Source organism: Magnolia sinica, chromosome 2 (assembly GCF_029962835.1).
Source record: "Magnolia sinica isolate HGM2019 chromosome 2, MsV1, whole genome shotgun sequence".
In the NCBI taxonomy this organism is placed as follows: domain Eukaryota; kingdom Viridiplantae; phylum Streptophyta; class Magnoliopsida; order Magnoliales; family Magnoliaceae; genus Magnolia; species Magnolia sinica.
In genome coordinates this window covers 69,304,671-69,330,506 of record NC_080574.1, presented here as the reverse complement: position 1 = coordinate 69,330,506, position 25,836 = coordinate 69,304,671, and the positions used below count along the sequence as shown (strand labels likewise).

The following is a 25,836-nucleotide window of genomic DNA, read 5'->3' as shown; positions in this document are numbered from 1 at the left end:
AGGTGGGGCCCTCACATGGGGAAATGTGCCCATGGGTCTACGTGGGTCCTACGTGCATGATGAATGACCAAGAATGGTGCGATTAATATCTAAAGATGTACATGTCGGATTCATGCATGAGATATGACGTTCGAACCGCGGCGACGATGTGAATGAGATGATATAGATCTAGGGTCGATCCGAGTCGGGTCTATGTGACCGGACTCAAGGATAACCGTAAACACAATTCAAGGGTCGCGGGTCACCGGAATTTGATCGGTTGAACCGTGGGACCAAAATGAATGAGATGCATACTCACACATACACATGTACATATGTGAACTAGGGTCAGGTCGCACACACCTACATCAAGGTGGGCTCACAATGATGTATGTACTTTAAATCCATCATGTCCAACCATTTTGACAACTCATTTTAAGACATGACCTGAAAAATAAAGCTAGTCCATATCTCAGGTGGACGAAACAATTGTGATTATTAAACACTTCATAGGTCCACCAAAATGTTTATTTACGATCCTGGTGATAAAGTCACAAAGACCTACACGAAGAGACTATGCAAATATTATCTTGATCCAAAGCTTTTGTAGCTGGCAAGAATACTTTAATGGTCATTTAATACTGTGATTCATCTACCTAATTATTTTTTTTTAGATCATGCCCTAAAATAAGTTTTCGATGCAGATGGATGACATGGATGTAGTAGTCACATCAATCAAAGTGGGCCTCAGAGTCAGGGCGATCCGAGGATTCACCGAAGCCGCGTTCCGTGCTGCTCGCATAACAACTGCTACCCACCAATTTTGGGCCAGATCATGCTAAAAAAGTGCCGAACGGAGAACCGAGGCACTCGTGCCGCGAAACATCTCCACACGCGCGCGAGTACATCAAACCACTCTGTACGCTGAATGCGTCCTACCCCGTCTCCAGCTGGGAATGAGCATGTGTTGGTCTTATCCACACCGATCCATCATTTTTTTCGTATTATTTTATGGATAAAAATGAAAATGAGATAGATACAAGGCTCAAGAGGACCACACCACAAGAAGCAGCTGTGATAAGATTCTCACCGTTGAAACTTTTCTAAGGCCCACTGTGATATTTATTTTACATCCAACCTATTCATAAAGTTACATAGACCTGACCTGGATGAAGATAAAATACAAATATCAGCTCCATTCAAAACTTCGGTGGCCCCTAAAAAAATTTTAACGGTAAGAGTTTAATCCCAATTGTGTAGTCGACTTGAGTGTTGGATCTGCCTCATTTTTAATATTATAACTTAAAATGATACGAAAAAATGTATGGACGGTGTGGATAATACCCATACATCCTGGTGGCCACTCAAAGCTGCTGCCCGTTCCCGGCTGGAGACGGGCGGGGTATGACGCAATCCGCGTCCGGCCAGGACGCCATCGTCAACTACCAGTTATTTCGGTAATTTTCGTCGAAAAGAAGGACGCTTTAGTAATTTGGCATTAACAACGAGAGGGGCTCCACCCCATATAAAATGCGAGGATTAGAGCGGCAAAGAGTTAGGGCGGAAAAGGAAGAAAAACCAAAGCCGGAGTATAAGAAGGAAGAGAATCCCCTCTCCCTCTCTCAAAGCAGAGCTGACATCGTTTCAAAACCATAACTACACGAAAAGGTAAAACCAGGAAGAAAACCCTAACCCTAACTCTCTTCCAACGGATGTATTTTAATTTTAATTAATTAATTAATTAAATTTCTTTTAAAAAAATAATTTGGAGTGGAGTAGATGGATCGGTACCAGAGGGTGGAGAAGCCGAGGGCGGAAACGCCGATCAACGAGAACGAGATTCGGATTACAACTCAAGGGCGGATGCGCAACTACATCACCTATGCCACCAGTCTTCTTCAGGTTTTCTTCTTCTCTTCTGAAACGGTTATCTTCTTCGCGTTTGTTTTGGATTGGAATCATAAAACTAGTTATGGAACCAGATAATTTTATTATGAATGGGATGCCTTATAATTGAAATTCAAAGTCTTTTTATTGTTAACTGAATCAGGTATATTACAATGTGCGGTAACGAGAACTTGCCAGTACGTCCATGCTGATCCTAACCATCTGCTACATGGGTCCCATTGAAAATTAGATCGATTGGATGATCTTGACTGAAGACCAGATGGCCACTGATTGGACAGTTTGGATCCTCAAATCAGTGTTATTTCTGGACTATTCTCCAGCCATAATGGTGCCTGTAGTTTTTATGGTTTTGGATTGGACTGCTTCTATGCCACGCATAGACTGGATGAGCTGTGGCATACATGCATTGGAGTCTAGATCTAATCATCAATATGCTGATGAGAAAGTATAGTTAAGCTTAAAGAGGTGTGGAGTTATAAGCATGCATCTGCTATACTCAACTATTCTCAATTAGAAACACATGGTTTTATTTATTTGTGCATATGTGTTCTTGCAAATATGTTTTGTACTTTAGAAAATTTATGGTTTTTATTTATTTATTTATTTTCAGTGCATTTGATTTTGTTTATATCATACACTTGGATACCTGACCTACTGATCTTCTTCTTCTTTGTCCCCATGTCTTGTTTGTTTGGTTTTTTTTTTTCTGGTACGTGTCTTCTGTTATTGAGAGATTCTATGATTTCCTTGCACTATCATGGTTTGTGTTATCAAATATTTAGAAGGAATCATTTTGGTTGGATTTGTTTGATACATTGTGTCTATTTGTTTATTTCTATGCTTTTAACCACTATCTTGTATGAAGCACTTAGAAGCCCTGTTCTCAGACAAGAAAACAAGCACATGCCCTGAGCACCGCATGCATATTTACGAGTGCAGTTGTTGGGAAATATGTATTTAAATTTGTATGATTTTTAATATTTGAAGCTTCTATGAATTTGCACTGAATAAAAACTTCTCTTTCTTTCAGTGGTCACAAATCCTTGCAAACCTCTAAAAGTTGCTAGTTTCCCTGGTTTTGTTTGCAACGCTAGATGCACTCTTGAACCAAGTCTTGATCATTTGCAATTATTGTATTTTTTGTAAGCATGGTGTTGTTTTTGTTGCTTCCTGCTGATAATATTGTATTTACTATTTCATAGGAAAAAGGCTCAGATGAAATTGTCTTCAAGGCGATGGGAAGAGCTATAAATAAAACTGTTATGATCGTGGAGCTGATTAAAGTGGAGTATCTTATATCAATATTCTTAGTGTTTCTTTTTATTATTATTATAGAAGTTCAGTTCCAAGTAGTAAAGATGGGAAGGACCACCTGTATTCATTATCAACTCATGTTGCTGGCTGCATTCTCATTCCTTTTGCGCAGAGAAGGATTGTTGGTCTTCATCAGAATACATCAGTTGGATCAACTGACATAACTGACACGTGGGAGCCACTAGAGGAAGGCTTACTTCCGTGAGAACATTTTTCATCATGATTTGAAATGGATGGTTGCATTGCCTTTTATATAATTATGTGCATACCCTAGTTATTATTATGGTCTGTTACAACTATTATTACTAATATTATTATTATTGTTTCCTTTGTTGTAGTTATTATATTGGAATCTGATGAGTGTCTTTTGCACACCTTTCAGCCTTGAAACCACAAGGCATGTGTCAATGATCACGATAACTTTGTCCAAGAAGGAGCTGGATACATCCTCTGTTGGGTGAGTGTGAAATAGTTATTTGTTTTCTATTTACTTATGTTCTTCATGCTTGTGCCTGAATGTGTTGAGCATTTGCTGGCAGAGATGATGTTATGCTTTTGCATGTTAGCAAGCAACTTGAGGTGCTTCAAATGGGTTCAAAGTTCATCCTTTTGTGTTGATTGAATTGTAAATTTGTCTAATTTGTTCTCTCTTATCTTGTAAATGTAGGCTTGATTAAGTAACCTCAGAAACATAGATTTATATGTTGAATGTTTAATTCTTTAAACTCTATTGAGCTGTATGATTGTTCATTTCAAATTCACGGCATTGGACTTGATTAAGTAGATTAAGATACTTGTAAATTTTTTAGTTTAGAAGTTCCCTCTAGTTTCTGTTATCTAGGAATCATTAAAGATTTGTTTATCTAGGAAGATGAATGGCATATCTTAAACCCGGGAATATGACTGTGATCTTGAATGGTTGGGAACTCTGCTCTCTGTGCTTGGATGCAATATGAAGTTTAAACGCAATAATTATTATTTTTTGAGAGAACGACAAATTTTATTAAGACTTAAGAGACGTGCCAAATAGACGAAAAAACAACTAGAAAGGAAAAATACAATCCCTTAACCCATTTATACAAGAATCCCACTCAACAACTAAATATGTAGCCCTACCCAACACTTTATCCACATTGTTGCTAACATTACAAAAGCATCTCCATTTCTTTCAGCCCATAAAGCTCAACCTTGTCCTGCTTTCGAAGCCCCACCCAATTCCAAGCGAAAGCAGATCACCCTCAGAGTTTGGCATCGCCTAAAGAACATGAAAATGTCCTAAGAAACTCGACCAAATATGAGATGCAACTTGGCAGTGAATGAAAAGATGATTCTCCGAATCAGCATGAGCCATACACATAAGACATGTTTGGGATGATCATTTTATGCTTTTGGAGGTTATTCACCGTCAACAGCTTCCCCCTTCTAACTAACCATCCAAAAGCTGCAACCTTTGAAGGAGCTCTGTACCTCCATTCATATTGAGTTTGCGCTTCATAGCTTGCCCCATAAGGATCAATCATATTATAAAAGAGCAGTTGGGAACCCGCCAGACTTATCTCCCTTCCAAATCGATTTATCTCGATCCTCGACCATTGGGTGACAAAGTTGAACAAATTTTGAAAGCGACACAAATTCCACATCATCATCAGAAAAAGATCTACGACACAGGGGATACCATACCACATTGCCGCCACAAAAGGAATAGCATTGGGAAACCAAAATATTAGGATTTGTTGACAATTGAGTTGATGTTGGAAACATCTTTCCAAGGAATTTCTCCTAGCAACATGTCCTCCCAAAACCTGATTCTCTCCTCATTCCCAAGAGAAAAACCAACCCTTCTAGCGAACTTCCCCCTCACATGTCACCCCTTTCCAATGAGCCGACTCTTTATATGGAGATGAATTTTTGGTACACTACCTGCCGTCATTACTACTATACTTTAAAGCAATAAATTCCCTCCAAAGTGCATCTTCCTCTCTAAATCTCCACAACCACTTCCCCAAGAGAGCTAGATGCATTTGCTCTAGATCCTTAATACCTACACCTTCCCTGTCAAAAAGGCTTGCACGCCTCTCCCAAGATTGAAGGTGAAACTTTTTCTTCTCTTCCCCGCCCAGCCATAAAAAATCTTGTCTTAACCTCTCCAACCTATCCGACACCGCCTTTGGGCATTTAAATAGGGACATACAATAAAATGGGGATACTGACTTTTCCACGTGCCAAGCTTTTGTTCAAATCTTTCCACAATTAGGTCCCACAAATGGCTAGCCAGCTTTCCCACGGAAAGGGGTAAACCGAGATAGGTGGAGGGAAAAGAATCCACCCCACACCCAAAAATCCCACCCAGTTGATCGACCTCCTCTTCAACCAAACCAACCCCCATCATGACACTATTAACAATGTTAACCTTTAACCCTGATACAACTTCAAAGCAACAAATCATCATATGCAACCTCTCCACCATATGTACATTGGTGTTGCAAGAAAGAGTCATATCATATGCATATTAAAGATGGGAAATCGGCTGACTCATCCTACAAACACTGAACCCATGATACAACCCAATTGTTTGCCCATGTTCCAACATTCTACTTAGATTATCCACTACTACCATGAATTAAAGCGGAGAGAGTGGATCCTCTTGCCTCATACCTGTCGAACTTTTAAAATAACCTTTTAGAGATCCATTGTTCAATAGTTGAACTAATACACTACTTAATCCATACCCTTCATTTGCTTCCACACCAAAATGAATCAAGCATGTAGGTGTAGAAACTTCTAGTTGATGTGATTGTAGGCCTTTTCAATGTCTAACTTGCAAATTAGACCTTTTCCCCTCCTTATGTCTTGAATCAACGCATCGGTGAGCTAGTAAGGTACTATCCAAAATTTGGCAACCTTGAACAAAAGCACATTGGTTTTTAAAGTTGACCCTTGGAAGGCTAGCCAAAATCTTGAAGCTATGACCTTAGTAAGAATCTTGTATAGACTGCTAATCAAGCTAATGGGGTGGAAGTCTTTTAAATTCTTGGCACCTTACACCTAAGGGATTATGACAATAAAGGAAGCCCCTATTTCCTTTGAAAGCCGACCCGTTTCATGAAACTCAAAAAACAACAATATATCTTTTTCTTTACAACCTCCCAAAAAATGAGAGAACACTAGTGGGAACCCATTTAAGCTCCGGGCTTTATTCCTCTCCAAAGCCTTCACTATCGCTTTGATTTTCAACTCCAAAAATGGTTTCTCAGGCGCCACAAAACCATCAATGGGAATGCTCGGAGAGTGCAGATCATCTTACTTTGGTCTTAGCCATCCCTCATTTGATAACAAATTTTTATAATGCTCAACCATTTTCCCGCACACTTCCTTATCTATTTGAATCCCATCTACCTCAATGCTGTTAATCTTGTTACATTTGGTGTGCATACTTGCTATGTTATGGAAAAACTAGATATTTTTACCCTCCTCTATCCATGTAGCACGAGACCGCTGCTTCCACTTGAGATCTTTTTCCATAGGCGGCTAGAGTAATCCGCCTTAAGCTTTTCTTGAAGTTCTTTATTATCCTTAGAGAGGCACCCCTTTGCCATCACATCTAACTCTTGAATTTTGCATAAAATCTTGTCTCCAATTCTCTTTTCCCTAGCACTTTCTTCTTGAATTTTTCCTTTTAATAGCTTTAGCTTTTGACTTATAATAAAACCTGCGTATCCTTCTATGGCGAAACATGCCCACGGTCCCACCAACTGCTTACGAGAGTTGAGAATCCCTCCACCTTTAACCACATGAGCTCAAAATCTAAATGGTTTGGGACCCTAATTTTCTTCCTTGACCTCCAACAAAATTGGGAATTGCTTAGACATTGTTTTCAGCAAACTATGCCGCAGAACAAGAGGGAAATGCTCCACCCAAGTAGAGGATATGAGAAATCTATCGATCTTAGTCATGATGGCATTTTCTTATCCATTCAATGAAGTGAACTTCACGTTTCCCATTGGAAGATCAATGAGCTCATGAGAATTAACGCAGTCTAAGAAGCCTCTCATACTACTCGTAATCCTGTCCCCATTCGATTTTTCATAGGTAAACCTAGTGACATTAAAATCGCCTCCCACACATCACGGGTACTACCCTTAGCCTCATTCAACTCTTACCAAAATTTGGACCTTTGATGTGCAACATTCGGCCCATCCACTATAATGAACATCCATATAAAATTCTTTGACAAATGTCTTAGCACCATTGTAGCAATGAAAGATCCCCTCACCAGCTGACCATGCCCAAAATATTGTCCCAAGCCACGAGCAAACTGCCATCAGAACTAGACGCGTTAGTGGCCACCCAATCCTTGAATCTAACCCCCTATAGAGAATCGAAGAGACTTCTCCCAATAGCCTAGGATTTTGTCTCTTAGAAAGCAATCACCGACTACATCACTAAAATCACACCAATAGAATGATTCAAACCATCCAAAGGTTGGCCATCTAAATGGATAGTTAAAAAGCGATAACAAGTTGCTTGTTTGTGATCCCTACGTTTGTGGCCCACTTAGTTTCAAAATTTTCTCATTTTTGGCTAAAGTATATATTTCAATGGGCTTCTTACAAGCATTCTATTAAATATCACATACTTACACTAATTTGAGATATTAAAGCTGATTTGGGTTATCACATATGTTCCTCTGAATATATTGAAAAATTCTAATGCATTCCGATTCTTCCCATTTACTCCCATCCAAACAGAATATTTGGATTTTAAATGCATTTCAATTACTCCAATCCAAACACAACCAAGTAAACCATTTACTCCCAATTCCATTTCCCATTTACCTCCATTTACAAGCTCCCAAATGAGCCCTAAAGAGAGCCTCATAAACAAGTTCACATGGTATCCATTTATAGAGAAAATTGGGAATGTTTAGCCCATTATGATCTAATTTTTGGGGTTTGTCTGTTGGTTTTTTAGAATTAAACTACAATGATATATTCTGCCGCTATGAAAACAAAACCATACTTTCGGATTTTTTGGCACTTTTGAATTAGGAAGAGATCTCTTTGAGTTAAGGCATGTGGTGCCATTATTTAGCATTTGTTGCTTGCATGTACCCTCACAGTTGCATAGTCTATATCTTTAGGTCCTTCTCAATGACTGAAATTGTTTATACAAGGAGGCCCATGATATAAACTTGTAGATAAAGATATTTCAACCCTTTGATTATTCAAAGTTCATGGAGACTGTCCATATTCAAAGGAATATCCTAATGCACTGCAACTGGATGTATTCTAGGAAACCTCCCAAACAAAAATCCGAAAAGTTTGTCCTATATAGCCATCCATAATTTCAAACAAATTTCTGAACTCAACTCTTAGCTTAACCTTAAACCTGAACTGCTGCCTAACCATAGCTTTTACACTATTTAGGAGACATCAGCTACAGGAACCCAAACCCTAGTCTTAACCCTCTACAGCCAAAACCCAGTTCGTAGCTCTTCTCGCTATATTTTTGTAAAAGGGAAGCCTGTTTCCAGCCCATTTTTCTCTCTTGCACGATGAAGAAAATTGTGTACCTGAACTTTTTGCCAGGTCCGCCTGCTGAATTTTGCAAGCGTGGGTATTGTTATACCTGTCTAAATTCAGCACTGTACAAGAACAAGGAAACATGTGGTAATTCTTATCCTGCTCCATCATCATCATAATCATCAGAGCCTTATCAAAACTAACTGGGGTCAGCAAGAATCCCGTTAGACCAAATCCTTCTCCCTTCTATATTCTTTACGCCTCTTGATAAGCCCCTCCATTAAAATAATATAGGTGGAGCCACTTGTAGACATTCCCTTCTGCATCATCTCATTCAACATTCATGCAACTTCTTTGAACTTCCAGTCATTGCATAGCTCATCAATGTGCTTTGAATAAGTGGCAGAACTAGATTTGGAATCTACCTTTGGAGTTCTATCAGGCAACTCTTGATTCTCATCCAAACCTCCTCTAGGGTGCACTTTCTCTAATGCAGCAAAAGTAAATCTATTATCCAACCTTCCAGTTTGACCTAATGCCTAAAATCCTAGCGTATATATGTCTCCATTTCAAGACCACAAGTCCAAATTTCAATCAGAAATCCTAAATCAGCCTAAACATACTGCAGCCACCCCATACCTGTAAAAGATCCCCAACCGATAGATAATTTCAGCTGGACCGGGTTCCCATTTAACAGCTCATTACAATCTTATCCTGTTCCTGGCTTTAGTGTTGAATCACTGCTTCGGATCAAATAGCAATCCTCATACCTTTGAAGTGGAAAATCAGATCTCTAGAATAGCCTTGCATACCATCTGCGATTGGAGGTGGATCATGACTGTCCATACCCACTGTAGATTAACAGTTGTCATTAATCCACATGAATTGGCAATCCTAGTTTTCTCTAACATATATAATGCATGGACAATTTTACCCATTAAATTAGTCATGAACTTTGGCTTTCCACAGCTAGTGGTTGAGGTAGTGCTTCTATTTCCAGATCACAAGTACAGTTCTTTTGAGTCGTTTGTTGTGATTTTCTCAGATTTATGATTGAGCTAGATCACGATGGGAAAAAACATGCAGGTTTATTTACATATCGAACCTTAAAATTTGGTGAAAATTCTTGCAGTCAACTGCACACGAAAAGTTGGGACTTAGCAAGAATATCTACTGAAGGTTCTCCTCTCACTTCGATATCTTATGTCTGCTCCTGCTTTATTGATCAGGGCAAACTAAGATGCAATTGAATCCAATGGAAAAATAGGGGATATCCAACAACTCGAAGATCAATCTCCACCTTCAGATGCTCCAACCTCTGTGATCTTCAAGTGCAGCAAAAGTAATGAAAAAATAGAGAAGAAAGTGAATAAATGTGGAGTCTTGCCATACAAACCTAGGAAAGTCTCTCCCATAGGGTTTCTGGAGGACTCCAACTCTTAGAAATTGTTTCCAATCAGGAGGAAAAAAAGAAAAGGAATTCATTTAATAAAAAAATCTCATAACGTTGTCGCATGTTCTGTATGTCTGGCTATATTTATATCCTGTGTGTGCAAACATTGGAAAAACCCCAGGCACAAAACCTATGGGTCCATTCTTTCTTTCTGAAATTAACTCAACCCAACACTAAAGAGTTATAATAAGGGAAGAAAATTAGGAAGCCGAGTAGATCAATAATGATTAGGTCAACTCTTTGGCCTCGTTGTGGATTTCAGATTGTGGTGTTAATTTCGTGGGTGGCTAGCTCTAGCTGTATATTTTTTCCTTGTTCCTGTTTGATCAGGGTCCCTCATGTTTTTATGTCAGGACCTGCCCCTGATGATTGTATTTCTTTTTCCTGAATAAAATATATCCATTTATCCCCAAAAAAAAAAGAGAAAAAAGAAAAGAAGAAGAAGAAAGGAAACTAAGAGACCTAGTGACACTTAACTATGGACAATCAGGAAAGTCTTACGGCCGGATGGGCTAACTGGCCCATTCAATTTGTATGAAGCTCTATCTTCTTACACAGTTTGTATGTGATTCCCCAAAAGGCCGTTAATTGGAACTATGGGCCCCACATTACAATCCATTGGTAATCTAGGAGATCCGGTTGGACCTGTGTACCACATAAGTCCAATTGGACCATTGATCTAGTCCATATCTCTACAATCCCAACTTTAGATATGGTCTAGATCATCAATGAAATCGATCTGAACCCTTGATGTCAGATTACAATCAAGGCCCCTGATTTGATCTGATATTTCATTGGGACCCTTGGATGGGCCTGATCTTCATTCATCTACCAGTGGGATGGCTCTTGGTCTCCATTGGATGATTGGATGAGCTTGCATCAAGCTTGCTCCTCCTATCGACTCTTCCAATCACGATTCTAGCAAGGGTTCGATCAGTTTGTACTTATATGCAGTTTATGCCATTTTTTAATCTACGGTTGTAGATTTATATATTCAAAATTTCTAAATAAGATGATTTCTATATTTTATCAGTGATATATGCATATATTAAATTCTACATTATCGAACAATCACAGGTATGCTGGCAACATGAATTTTTGAGAACCACTAATTTTTTTTGTTTAATCAAGCAATGATGCAGGACAATTAACCACTTGCTCTAAAAGCTCGAACTGTTAGAGTATGGCGAATTAATCCCTTTATCTCATAGCCCAGGCCCCATATCTCATGGGTTAGGACCTCGGCTGAACCCCTCTCGTGGGCCCCAAATCGCATGGGCCGCCCACCCCGAGTGTGCCCCCGCATCCCACAGGCTACCCCACTCGAGCCTGGTTTGAAATGCCCCTATATTAATCACCCCCGGTGAGGAGTCTCGAATACGAGACCTCCCTCTTGGGCTCCAAATCACATGGGTCACCCACCCCGAGTGTATCCCCGCATCCCACGGGTTACCCCACTTGAGCCCGGTGTGAAAATGCCCAGCATTAAGCAATCAAATCTGCTTTCAACTGTGTGCAACTTGTTTAATCCTTATTCACCATGCTTGATGCAAAAATTGCCTGCATGGTGCACTTAATGGTTTAACATATCAACATCGTATCACATATTAGCTAGGTCCAAACCCATGCTTATCAGTGTACTTCATATGATGTGCATCAAAGTGTTTACGACCTGATCTGCTAGGAGAGTTACTTGGGGGTACTGCAGTTGTGTTCTTCCTAGTCGCGCATTGGATCACATTCCAATTTGCTTGGAGGCAAATGACATATCAGGTGCCCTAAATCATCCAGATTTGAGAATTGGTCGCTGGAATATAATGGTCTTGTGCAATTGGTAGATAAGTGATGGAAAAAGGTATAGTGTGGAAGGTTGAGTCAGGTTTAGAATTATGAAGAAGCTCTAGATGATCAAGAATAAATTAAGAGTGGGGAGTAAAATTGCCTTCGGGGCTGGATGCTATTAAAAAGGAAGAATTGAATACACTGATATGGACAAGGAGAGTGGGTGAGCTGCTATTAGGCTTTTGTAGGAAAGGGAAGTCTTACATAATGATTACCAAGTCATTCTGAGAAGTAGAAGTGTGGAGGCAAAATTCAAGGCCCATGTGGCTTAAAGAAGGGGATAAAAACACTGTTTTCTTTATTCATCAAAAAAAGAAAAGACAAGAAAAAGAAAAGCACTGCTTTCTTCCATAGAGTCGTGAATGACAGGCAAAGAACAAACAACATCCACAAGTTGCATATAAATGACGGGTTGTTTGAGGCTCAGTGTCAAGTGAACGAGCTATAGTCGATTCTTATGAGCAGCTTTACTATGCCTAGCAAGACACTACAGGGTCGTTTGGCAGCGTGGATTGGGGGTGATTGGAGGGTATTCGGAATCCAGGCGTCATTTGGCAGCATGTATTGGGGGAATATTTGGAATCTAGGGGTTTGCCAATCCTCACTTTTGCTGAGTTTTGCAATCTCTCCCTTTTGCTGAGATTACCAATCCTCTTCCTGATTTACTCATTTTTAAAGGCAGAAGAGTTGCATGTGTAACATAGGTGTCGCTAGGCTACTAATCCATTGTACACATGGCCCGCTGATGATATCCCAAAACAATTAGATTATCAACTGCATCACTAAAATTACATCTATAAAATGATCTGAGTAGTCCAAACATTGGCCGTGTAAATCAATGGTTAAAAAACGTTGGTTAGTGGCTCAGTTGTGATCCTATGCTTGTGGCCCATCCGAGGCTTGGAATTTCATCATTTTTGGCTGAAGTTTATATTTCAATGGGCTTATTACAATCATTGTGTCAAACATCACATATGTACCCTGATTAGGGATATTAAAGTTGATTTAGTAATTAAATTCAAACTCCCGTAGACATACTACATAATTTCAATGCATTGCTATTTTTGGATTACAGGGGATTTTGAATACAAGCTGCCAAGCACAATTGAAGGATTCGGAATCTCCATTGATTACGAATCACCTTGATTCAGAATCCAGGCATTTGAAATCCAAGCTCCCAAACAGGCCCTATGCCTATTGTTTGGGAAGATGGAGACTCTCCAATAGGATCTTCATCACAGCAGGTTTACTTGGTGGTTTCCCAAAATTTGAGGAACCAAGAAAACATTGGAACACATTGGTTCACTTGTGGATTAACCGCTTTGCTAAATTGTAGCTTAACCACTTGATATTTTGAGCTTGTAGTGTACTCTAACCAAAGGTATTCAATAATGGTAACAGCGGCCGTAATGGCCACCATCATTATAGTTAGATGCGGGCCTAACAGCTGTTATGGCCAAATATGTATTAAAAAAAACTGTAGTGGCCCTGTAATGGTCGTTATGGGCCATTTTTTTTTTTCCATGATGGCTGTTACAGCCCTGTAACACTTAATGGTACCCACTGTTACCATTAAGTAATGGCCATTACGGCTGTTACATAACCATTTTGGATACCGTGACTCTTAACTGTGTGCTTGTACAAATGATCTACTGAGTGGATTAATCCCATTCTAAATCAATTTTGCCCCTCTTCATACTCAATTTGGTGCTAGTATAAGTTATTCATTTTACAATTTTCATCACCATCATCACCAATCACCAGCATCACCAATCACCATCATCATCTAAGCCTTGTTCCAACTAATTGGGGCCAGCTATACGAATCCTGTTCTGCCATTCCACTCCATTATAGACCCCCTATCCTTAGTTAAACCATAGGTCGTCAAGCCTTTTGTTTTTTTTTTTAAAAACTACCTTCACTGGTGTCTCCCTTTTCTTTTCTTTTGTTTTCTTTCTTGGATATTCTCCACCCGTGTCCTTTTGGGCCTTCACCTTGCCCTTCTAGAATCTTCAACTTGAACCAACTCATTCATAACTGGTGCAGTTCTTGGTTTCAGTTGCAAATGGACAAACCATCTGAGTCCATTTTCAACCATCTTGTTACCTGTTGGTGCTACTTCCAAGTTCCCTTGAATGCACTCATTTCTAATTCTATCCATCTCTTGCTTTTTATCGATCTAAGCATCCTCATTTCAGCGATGCTTATCGTTTGAAAATATGTTGCTTTCCTTGACTGCCCAATATTCAGTTCCATAAAGCATGACTGGTCAGCTATCCCATAAAATTCCTTGTTCAGTTTCATTGGTATGTGGCTATAACAAAAAACTCTGGAGGCACATCTACATTTCATCCATCCAGCTCTAATTCTCTTAGCAACATCCTTCACAATCTGATGCGGACACAGGTGCATTCAAGGTGTACCAACGAAGAAAGCGCCAACCACAAGTGCCGTCCTTGTGGATAGGCGAATATTGAGGAGCTGAAGACCTTTCACATGTGATTGGACATATAGAAGACCCCACTTAGGGAAGACACATGTGAAGGAAGATTGGAGAAAGAAGACCGAGCGCACAAAATTTCCCATACTTATGTTATTTGTGCATTTTTTGACTTAGTTAGGGGTCTTTTAGTAATCTTATATCTTTATTTGCTTATTCTAGGGGTATTTTAGTAATTTTATGTCTTTATTTGCTTATTTAAGTGGGGTAAAGCCCTAAACACGAATTTCAACTATTGATGAATGAAAAGCAAACCCTTTGGTTGCCTCCTTCCTCTCTTCTCTCTAATGGTGCTTCTTCTCTCCCCTTGATCTTCTTCTTCTAATTTCTTCTTGTGCCCCTCCAACTTCCTCAAGGTAATAACTTTCTTTCTTCTATTTTTTTGTTTTGGCTAAGTCCTCTTCGATCAAAATCTTGAGAACCGATCTAAACCCTAAATCCCCAAATTCTCAAATCCCTAATCCGAGAAACTTCTTGGTTCTTCGGACTAGTGATCTTCATTGATCGATTGGGTGTGACCATGCCTCATCCCTCGCCGGATCCAACCTAAGTAGTAATTGAATTCCATACTCCATGGTTGTAGTGATGGCCCGCTCCATTGCATGTTTCCTTTATGATTTTCTCAGTTATGATGATTATTGTTAGAATTTTAGATCATTTATTCCTTTTATTTCCGCTGTTTAATTATTTCCATGAGCATGCATCATAATTAGGGCTGTCCTACGTCACAATCTCTTTGATCTCCCGAATTATTGGTGCAAGATATAAAAATGGTCATTTCGAGGTACTTCTTGGTTAGCAATCTTAATTAATTCCTCTCTCTCTCTCTCTCTCTCTCTCTCTGATGCGGACACAAGCGCATTCAAGGTGTACCAACGAAGAAAGCGCCAACCACAAGTGCCGTCCTTGTGGATAGGCGACTATTGAGGAGCTGAAGACCTTTCACATGTGATTGGACATATAGAAGACCCCACTCAGGGAAGACACATGTGAAGGAAGATTGGAGAAAGAAGACCAAGCGCCCAAACTTTCCCGTACTTATGTTATTTGCGCGTTTTTGACTTTGTTAGGGGTCTTTTAGTAAATTTATATCTTTATTTGCTTATTCTAGGGGTATTTTAGTAATTTTATGTCTTTATTTGCTTATTTAAGTGGGCTAAAGCCCTAAACTCGAATTTTTAACTATTGATTAATGAAAAGCAAACCCTTTGGTTGCCTCCTTCCTCTTTTATCTCTAATGGTGTTTCTTCTCTTCCCTTGATCTTCTTCTTCTAATTTCTTCTTGTGCCCCTCCAACTTCTTCAAGGTAATAATTTTCTTCCTTCTATTTTTCAGTTTTGGCTAATCCTTCTTCGATCAAAATCTTGAGAACCGATCTAAACCCTAAACCCCCAAATTCTCAAATCCCTAATCCGAGAAACTTCTTGGTTCTTCGGACTAGTGATCTTCATTGATCGATTGGGTGTGACCATGCAAGATCGGGAGGTTTCATCCCTCGCCGGATCCAACCTAAGTAGTAATTGAATTCCATAATCCATAGTTGTAGTGATGGCCCGCTCCATTGCATTTTTCCTTTATGATTTTCTCAGTTATGATGATTACTGTTAGAATTTTAGATCATTTATTCCTTTTATTTCCGCTGTTTAATTATATCCATGAGCATGCATCATAATTAGGGTTGTCCTGCGTCAAATTTGGTATCAAAGCCTAGGCTTGCATGGTTTTTGTCTAGATCGAGTTATCAAATTAGGGTTTTGATTTTTAGGTTTAACTTAGGAAAGTTCCAGGTTTAGAAAGTTTTCAATTTTAGAAACTTTCCAATTTTAGAAAGTTCCTAATCTGGAAAATTTTCAGATTTGAGTTGTTTCCTGTTTCAACTTAATTGTGTCAATTCATAGTAGTTTTGCATTCATCACATTCATCTTGAAAGTCATAACACCTAGTAGTCTAGTTAGGTAGAATTTGGTTCAAGTCTTCATTGTATGCCCACGAGAAGAGGTAGAGGTTTCGGACTTCAACCTACCATGAATAACGAGCAGTTATCTGAGCAACTTGCTCAATTGATACAAAAGATAACCGCCCTAGAAGCGGGTCAAAGGCGTGAGTTTGCCCGCCTTGAGAACCAAATTACCACTACCATGACTGAGGTGGAGCAACTGAGGCGTCTCAAAAGGAAAACCCCGCTGTAGGGGAAGATGCGCACTCTCAAGTGGAAGGAATCATTGAAGAACGTGCTGCCACACTTGGTGGTAGTGAGGATAGAGATCGTGGTAACGGTTGTGGTGTGGTGCGAGAGGCACTAGTCACATGTGGTCATCAAGACCGCTATGATCCAGATGAGCGTGTGATGAAGAGTGTGAGAGTTGAGGCCCCGAGTTTTGATGGGCGCTTGGATCCTAAGGCGTTCCTTGACTGGGTTGCTGACATGGACCACTACTTTGAGTGGTATGGCATGTCGGAAAACCGTCAAATGCGGTTTGCTAAGATGAAGCTTGTGGGTCAAGCCAAGCTCTTCTGGACCAACACCGAGCGTAGGATAGAGAGAGTTGGTAGAGCCCCTATCACACATTGGTATGAGATGAAAGAGAAGTTGAAGGAGAAGTACCTTCCTCTCTCGTACCGTCAGAAGCTCCTTGACCAATGACAATCCTTACGCCAAGGGTCAATGCCTGCCGCTGACTACATCGCTAAATTTGAAGAGTATGTGATGCGATGTGATATCCAAGAAGACCCTCTAGTAACGCTCTCGCGTTTCAAGACGGGCCTTTGTGCGGATCTTCAGCGCGAGCTTATTACTCGGCCCTTAACGGACTTAGATGAAGCATATCAAGTCGTGTAGGAGTTAGAGCAATATCTGAAGGCTCCTGTCGTTTGTCGTTTTGAGTCCCGAGACTCTAGTGCTAGATCTAGTTCCCAAGGAACTAGACCTAATATTGGTAGTCAACCTAGGGTATAGGCGACTATTTCGCCTAGGCCTAGGGAGGACAAGGGCAAATGGGTTCTTGGTGCCGGTCCTAGTAACATGAGCCAAGTGAGGTGCTATGAGTGTGGCAACCTTGGCCACATGTCTAATCAGTGTCCTACGAAGAGCCGTGGGAGAGCCTTAGTTATAGGTGAGTCCCACGAGGGTGGAGATGACCAGGGTGATTATGAAGTTGAAGAGTATCACCCTGAAGGAGGACTTACTGATGAAGAAGAAGTGGATGGAGAAGCAACGCTTGCAGTAGTCAGGTGTGTGTTAGCTCAGTCTAGAAGTAGTGCTGACTGGTGTCGAAGCACTATCTTCTACACTATTGCCAAGTGTGGTGAAAAGAATTGTAAGGTGATAGTGGACAGTGGAAGTTGTCAGAATGTGATTTCCACTAGCACCTTAGATCGCTTAAAACTGAAATCCACACCTCATCCAGACCCGTATAAAGTTTCTTGGGTTGACAAGACATCCCTACCTGTCACCTAGCAATGTCTAGTCCCCATCGAGTTTGGGTCCCCCATCGAGTTTGGGTCATACAAAGAGTCCCTGTGGTGTGATGTTTTACCTATGGATGTGGGACATGTTATCCTAGGTAGACCGTGGCTATTCGATAATGATGTCACGATCTTTGGCCGTTCGAATGCGTGTACTTTTATGTATAATGGTAAAAAGATCAAACTTAATCCCATGCCACCTGAGAATACACTAGGGAAGAAGAAGGATGAGAAGGCAAGTGAGCCTAGAGAAATGGGGAAATCCAAACCTAAGTCTTTACATATAATCAGCGCAAGAGAGTTTGAAAAAGAGGCTAAAGAGGATTCTATGGTGTATGCCCTTGTGGCTAGAGAAATTACACCTGAGGTTCCATCAGAGTTGCCCTGTGAGGTGACCTCGGTCCTGAAGGAATACAGTGATGTATTTCCCGAAGACTTACCGAATGAGTTGACACCTATGAGGGACATACAACATGCCATTGATCTTGTCCCAGGGTCTACTCTACCGAACCTTCCTCACTACAGGATGAACCCTGCAGCGTATGCAGAGTTGAAGAAGCAAGTTGATGAGCTTCTGCAAAAGGGTTTCATCCAAGAGAGTATGAGCCCGTGTGCCGTGCCTGCATTGTTGACGCCAAAGAAAGACGGCATGTGGCGCATGTGTGTGGACAGCCGTGCCATAAACAAAATTACTGTCAAGTATAGGTTCCCTATACCTAGACTTGATGATATGCTTGACATGTTGGCCAGATCCACTATATTCTCTAAGATAGACCTCAAGAGTGGATATCACCAAATCCGTATACGCCCAGGAGATGAGTGGAAGACGGCATTTAAGATGAAAGATGGGCTGTATGAGTGGTTGGTCATGCCCTTCGGCTTAACTAACGCACCCAGTACTTTCATGCGGGTGATGACACAAGCTTTGAGGCCGTTCATGGAAAAAGTCCTAGTGGTGTACTTTGATGATATTCTTATTTATAGTACCACTAAGGAATCACACCTTGAACATTTAAAGAAGGTCTGTAGTGTCCTTAGGAAGGAAAAGTTGTACGCTAATCTTAAGAAATGTGCATTCATGTCTAGCCAAGTTGTGTTCTTAGGATTTATAGTGTCATCTGAAGGAATGCGCGCAGACCCTGAAAAAGTCAGGGCTATAGTTGAGTGGCCAGAACCAAGGAACATTCATGAGGTGCGAAGTTTTTACGGCCTAACAACTTTTTATCGTCGGTTCATTAGGGGTTTTAGCATGATCATGGCTCCCATTACCGAGTGCATGAAAAAGGGAGAGTTCGTGTGGTCTAAAGCCGCCGTCAAGGCTTTTAAAGAAATTAAGGGCAAGATGGTGGAAGCTCCTGTCATGCGTTTACCTGACTTTTCTAAAGTCTTTGTAGTAGCGTGCGATGTGTCTGGTGTCGGTATAGGTGGAGTGTTGAGTCAAGAAGGACACCCAGTGGCCTATTTCAGTGAGAAACTGAATGAGGCAAAACAAAAATACTCCACTTACGAGAAAGAATTTTATGCGGTAGTGCAATCCCTGAGACATTGGCGACACTACCTCCTACCGCAAGAATTCGTTTTGTTTTCTGACCATGAGGCTTTGAGATATTTGCATTCTCAGAAGAAACTCAACCCAAGGCATGCCAAGTGGGTAGCGTTTCTTCAGGAATATTCGTTTGTTTTGAAACACAAGGCCGGGGTTGAAAACAAACCAGCGGATGCCCTTAGTAGGAGAGTGGCGTTGCTCAACTCCTTGAGTGTAGAGGTAGTCGGATTTGAGCAACTGAAAGATGAATACCCCATATGTCCTGATTTTGGGGGTACTTACGCGTCGCTCTCTAGTGACCAGTATATTATGGGTGAATATGTTCTTAAAGATGGTTTTCTTTTCAAGGGAGACAGACTTTGTATTCCCCATATGTCCCTTCGTGAATTCCTCATCAGAGAGCTTCATTCAGGAGGGATAGCTGGCCATTTTGGTCGTGATAAGATCATTGCTCTCGTGGAAGATCGTTTCTATTGGCCAAGCCTCAACGCGACGTAGCCAAAGTTTTAGGGCAGTGTCGAACATGTCAGTTGGCAAAGCAAAGAAAGCAAAATACTGGGCTGTACACGCTATTGCCAGTGCCACATGCTCCGTGGCAGGACATTAGTATGGACTTCGTGCTCGGGCTTCCCAAGACTATAAAAAAGCACGATTCCGTTTTTGTCGTTGTGGACTGTTTTTCTAAAATGGCGCATTTCCTCCCATGTTCGAAGACGTCAGATGCGTCTCATGTTGCTCGTCTCTTTTTTGATGGTGTGGTACGTCTCCATGGGTTACCTAAAACCATAGTGTCTGATCGTGATGTTCGATTTACTAGCTATTTTTGGAAGACACTGTGGCACATTATGGGAACTCGTTTGCAATTTTCTACTGCTTACCACCCACAAACAGATGGTCAAATTGAAGTGGTAAACCGTAGCCTTGGAAATCTTCTACGTTGTCTAGTAGGTGAACATGTTAAGACTTGGGACCTAATTTTACCAACTGCTGAACTTTCTTATAATGGGTCAGTTAATAGATCTACAGGGTTGAGTCCTTTTGAAATTGTAAGTGGTTATAAACCTAGAATGCTCATAGATCTCTTACCTATGTCTGTGACCCAAAGGTCTTCTGAGTCAGCCGATGCATTCGCACGCCATATTCATGATTTGCATACACATATTAGACAGCGGTTAAATAAGAGCAATGATGATTATAAAGTTTTAGCTGATTCTCATCGTAGAGTGCAAGAATTTCAAGAAGGAGACTATGTAATGGTGCGAATAAGGCCAGAGCAATTCTCTCAAGGATCTGCAAAGAAATTACAAGCGCGTAGTGCTAGACCATTCAAGATATTACAAAAGGTTGGGTCCAACGCGTATCGGGTTGACCTTCCACTTGAAATGAGCATTAATCCAACTTTTAATGTGGAAGATCTAGTCTGTGCCCATACTCCCATTGTTGATACATCGTCCCTTTCATGGCCTTTTTCTGAGTTTGCTACCCAACCCCTTCCACCCCCTCCTCCACCCATTACCTATAAAGAAGCAATTGAGGAAATCTTGGATGACAAGATAGTATCCACGAGAGATGGAGGTTTCCAAAGGTATCTTGTCAAGTGGAAGAACAAACCATCGTCTGAATCTACGTGGCTGTCGGGTGACGCGTTGCAGGGTATTGATCCAGATCTACTCGAGTGCTACAAAAGTTTCAACTCGTCGAAGTCGAGTTTTTCTCACCCGAGGGGAATTGATGCGGACACAAGCGCATTCAAGGTGTACCAACGAAGAAAGCGCCAACCACAAGTGCCGTCCTTGTGGATAAGCGACTATTGAGGAGCTGAAGACCTTTCACATGTGATTGGACATATAGAAGACCCCACTCAGGGAAGACACATGTGAAGGAAGATTGGAGAAAGAAGACCGAACGCCCAAACTTTCCCGTACTTATGTTATTTGCGCATTTTTGACTTAGTTAGGGGTCTTTTAGTAATTTTATATCTTTATTTGCTTATTCTAGGGGTATTTTAGTAATTTTATGTCTTTATTTGCTTATTTAAGTGGGCTAAAGCCCTAAACTCGAATTTTTAACTATTGATTAATGAAAAGCAAACCCTTTGGTTGCCTCCTTCCTCTCTTCTCTCTAATGGTGCTTCTTCTCTTCCCTTGATGTTCTTCTTCTAATTTCTTCTTGTGCCCCTCCAACTTCTTCAAGGTAATAATTTTCTTCCTTCTATTTTTTAGTTTTGGCTAATCCTTCTTCGATCAAAATCTTGAGAACTGATCTAAACCCTAAACCCCCAAATTCTCAAATCCCTAATCCGAGAAACTTCTTGGTTCTTCGGACTAGTGATCTTCATTGATCGATTGGGTGTGACCATGCAAGATCGGGAGGTTTCATTCCTCGCCGGATCCAACCTAAGTAGTAATTGAATTCCATAATCTATGGTTGTAGTGATGGCCCGCTCCATTGCATTTTTCCTTTATGATTTTCTCAGTTATGATGATTACTGTTAGAATTTTAGATCATTTATTCCTTTTATTTCCGCTGTTTAATTATGTCCATGAGCATGCATCATAATTAGGGTTGTCCTGCGTCACTCTCTCTCTCTCTCTCTCTCTCTCTTAACTCCTATTGTTACTAAAATTGCATTCCATGTACTCTATTTTAGTCTGACTAATTTCAAACTTTTAGATTCTAAAGCATCCCTCCATAGTTCTAGCTTTGCACTTACCCCTTCCCTGTCTGTCAATCAAAATCATGTTATCTGGAAACAACATGCACCATGGGACCTTTTCCTGTAAGCGCCTTTTCACAATTCTGCATTTAATAATAATAAAAAAAAACAATTCTACATATGCAACATGCCTGTGCATACTGTACTCAAGACCCAGTCCCAATGTCTGACACAAGCTAGCACCAAATTATCAGCAAAATATTGAGATCTTCAGTGCATATCTTGGTTGTGATTTTCGGCATCAAGAGGGGAAATGTAAGCCCACAGGTTCGGTTTCCACACTGCCTAGAATGCCAAGTGTACCAACCACAATTTGGCATTGCTTACAAGCCAAGCCTACTCTTAGGTTTCTGATGTTTCCAATATGATTCAAATCAAACATTTGGTGCTTAAGAATTCTCCCTGCATGCCTTCTAGCCTACAACATGCTTCATAGTGATGCTTTTGTTTGGAAAAGAAGCAAAAATAAGGGCCTATATGTTATCATAGTTCTTGAAAGAATTCATATTCATGGGGAATTGTTCCATCTACAAAAGTTAGTGGTGGAAGTTAAAAGGCTTGCCTTTGCTTATGCATATCTACCTTGTCCAGGTACCAGTCTCCTTTACCAGCTGAGCATGTGAAGCCGTGGACTGAGTTGGACTATGAGGGAGGAGGTAAACCAGTAATTTACCATCTGTTTTTTATTTTATTTTATTTTTATTTTTCTTCCAAATATTCAATCGATCCATGACTTCTTTAACATCTTTCCCAATCTAGAGGGTTCACCTGGTGGCCGAGGCAGGGGACGTGGTGGCAGAGGAGGCAGGGGGAGGGCTAGAGGTATTTTCCATTTATGGCTGCAGAGGGCCTTGTTTCAGCTTTTCAAATGGTGGATTATATCATATGCATGCACATGTTCCAAAATGTGCGCGAGAATAGTAGGATATTGATATTGGCACTGCCCTTTTTGGTACACATCTTTTGTTCCCACATATATAATACGAAATACGTAGAAAGAAGTGTGCATCTGCCAAAAGTGTGGGTATTAATAGTGGCCTGAAAGAAAATGGAACTCTGCTGTAGATATCCATTGAGCGAATATTTGGTCAATAATTAGCAATATGACATTGTAATAATGTTTATATTATCTAAAGAAAAAGGCTTTTTTTTTTTGGGTCAGGAAATGTCAACATGGGTGGCGAATATGGAGATGGGGGTTGGGATAGGGGCCGTGGCTATGCTCGTGGTTGGGGTCGTGGAAGGGGCCGTGGCTTTCGCGGTCGTGGAAGAGGTGGATATGGTGGTCCAGTTGATTCACAGCAAAATGCAGGTGGCTATAATGATGAAGCGCCTGTTCATGTTCGAGGTGCAAATTTAACTTTATTGGAATTGTCTGGTAGTGCAAGTGAACAAACATTATTCCTCATTATTCCTGAATACCAACCATCCTCATGCCACCAAAAAAAAGAAAAAGAAAAAGAAAAAAGGAACAGTATTCTAGTCCCACAGGGGCCTGAGTTGAGTATATGGTAGGTAGTATCAATTTTCTTTTACAGATGTGATAATTTCCTACTCTAGGAAAACTGAAGTACCAGGAGAATGTCATTATGTTCCCATTTTTTGTTGATATTGTAATTAGCTGATCCTACATGTGTTTGTTTATGTCACCACTATATGTGGAGGTACAAATGCCTAGCTAACCCATGTGTGAAATCTGAGCGTCTATAAGGTGCTTCACTGTTTACACTCCAGGAAAATATATGGCTTTCCTAATGAGTGGATTGGCCTGATGTTTGAGCAAGGTTATCTACATGGTTTGTCCTGCCCAATGGCCGGCTTGAATTGTCACTTGCCAGCTTGTCAGTGCCTTTTGCAAGTTTGTAGGGGTTGGACATATGCCTGTGTGGAATCAAAGTATTACTTTTAGATTTTCCATATGATAACATTTTGTTTCTTTAATTTGAAGACCAGGGGAATGATCAGAAACAATCATAAAATGCTCTAAGCTTACCATGCGCTACACTATCTTTCCCACAACGGGTCACGTGTAGGATATTGGAGCCATGCAAATGGTAGGACTCATCACAAAGACCACCTTCCATGAAATTCTGCTCAGCAAGTGGACTAGACTTGTACTTTGGCACAGTTGTATGTCCATAGATCTTGATGGTGCGGCCTACATGATGAATCGATCGGCCTGATTTTCATTTGAGATGTTCTTCATAGTGGGGCCACCTTCAAGTCTTGGATGTGCTACACTTGACATGGTTGACCTTTTGCAAGGCTTGTATGTGCTACACGACGGAAAAAAAATAGACGGTATAGTATGGGAACTGTAACTTGCTGTGGTTGCATGTGATTGTTTTTATAAAAAGTATTTATTTATTTTCCCATATAGTTCATAATTTATTTTTGTTTGTTGTGATATGTTTATGAATGCATGCTAAGAAAGACGCCCAACATTTTATTTCCTTAAAAAGAAAGAAAGAAAAAAAGATCGTAGTATTTTAAAATCTCCTGAGAAATTCCCATGCAGTCCTGATGTATTAGTTTTCATATGGTTTATAATTTACTTTTGTTTGCGTAAACCGCTTGATTTTTGTACTCTAATTTTGGGTCTGCTTGCTTTCAGGTCGTGGTCGTGGGAGAGGACAGAACCGTGGGAGGGGTCGTGATTTCAGATCAAATGGGCCAACCCATGCTGCTCCAGGTGGGGATGTAGCTGATTGATCTTGATTTATGCAAAGCCTCTGCTTCATAAAATGCCGGATGCCTGCTCTCTTTTCTTTTTCTTTTTAAATTTTTTATAGTTTTTTTTTAAATTTTATTTTTAAAATTTTTTTATTGCCTTTTCTCTTTGGATATAACCCTAATTTCTATAAACTATTATGCTGTGGGTGACGAATGCCATGGCTGATGTTTTTGTAGGTAGGTTTCTATTCTCTTCTGATTTTGTACCAAACTAATTGTAGAGATTACTAACAGAGCAGCACATTCTTTCATTTGTTTTATATATTTTTGTGCAATCAATGACTGATGAGATCCGCTCTTCTTGCTTATCAAAGTGAACTATGCATTTGGTATGATATGGTTGGAGAATTGAAGAGCTTTTAGAATTGGGGGCAATGCATCTTCTGCAGGGCTGTCAACGGGGTGGTCTTGGGCCGAGAAAAATTGGAATTTTGAATTAACCCAGCCCAGAAAGTTCAAAAATCCTGGCCGAAGTCAATCCAGGGCCTGGCCTGTTGATAGTGGATGAGAGATGCGGGAAAATACCAAGGTCAGATCATCAAGTAATCTGGCCCATCATGCGATGTTGAGTAATTTTGGGGTATGCCATGTTATTTCTTTTTCTTGATGCGCCTTTATATTTTAGAAAACACTCAAAAGATGATAATCATTGTGTTGGTCGTGCAGAGCAATAAGAAATCTGACGCCTAAAAATGAGTTGATCTCATTTTAGCTAACAGTAATTATTATTATTCATTAGAGATCATGATCTCATTTTAGCTACTAGTAATTATATATTAGTCATTAGATATTAAGATCTTTGGTCTTACTTGTGTTTTTATATTAAGAAAAGATTTTAAAAAAAAAAAAGTTTTTTTT

At 40.3% G+C, this 25,836-nt stretch overlaps 1 protein-coding gene across 1 annotated transcript; it reads left to right on the top strand.

The window, feature by feature from the left end:
* The first annotated feature begins 1,489 nt into the window (after positions 1-1,489).
* On the top strand, positions 1,490-25,284 carry LOC131237181 (uncharacterized). The gene is made up of 9 exons (XM_058234851.1): positions 1,490-1,647; positions 1,759-1,881; positions 3,090-3,170; positions 3,314-3,402; positions 3,584-3,658; positions 22,837-22,901; positions 23,005-23,067; positions 23,408-23,593; positions 24,860-25,284. Exons 2-9 carry the CDS (start codon positions 1,759-1,761, stop codon positions 24,955-24,957), a joined length of 780 nt encoding a protein of 259 aa, XP_058090834.1. The 5' UTR covers positions 1,490-1,647; the 3' UTR covers positions 24,958-25,284.
* The last annotated feature ends 552 nt before the right edge of the window (positions 25,285-25,836 follow it).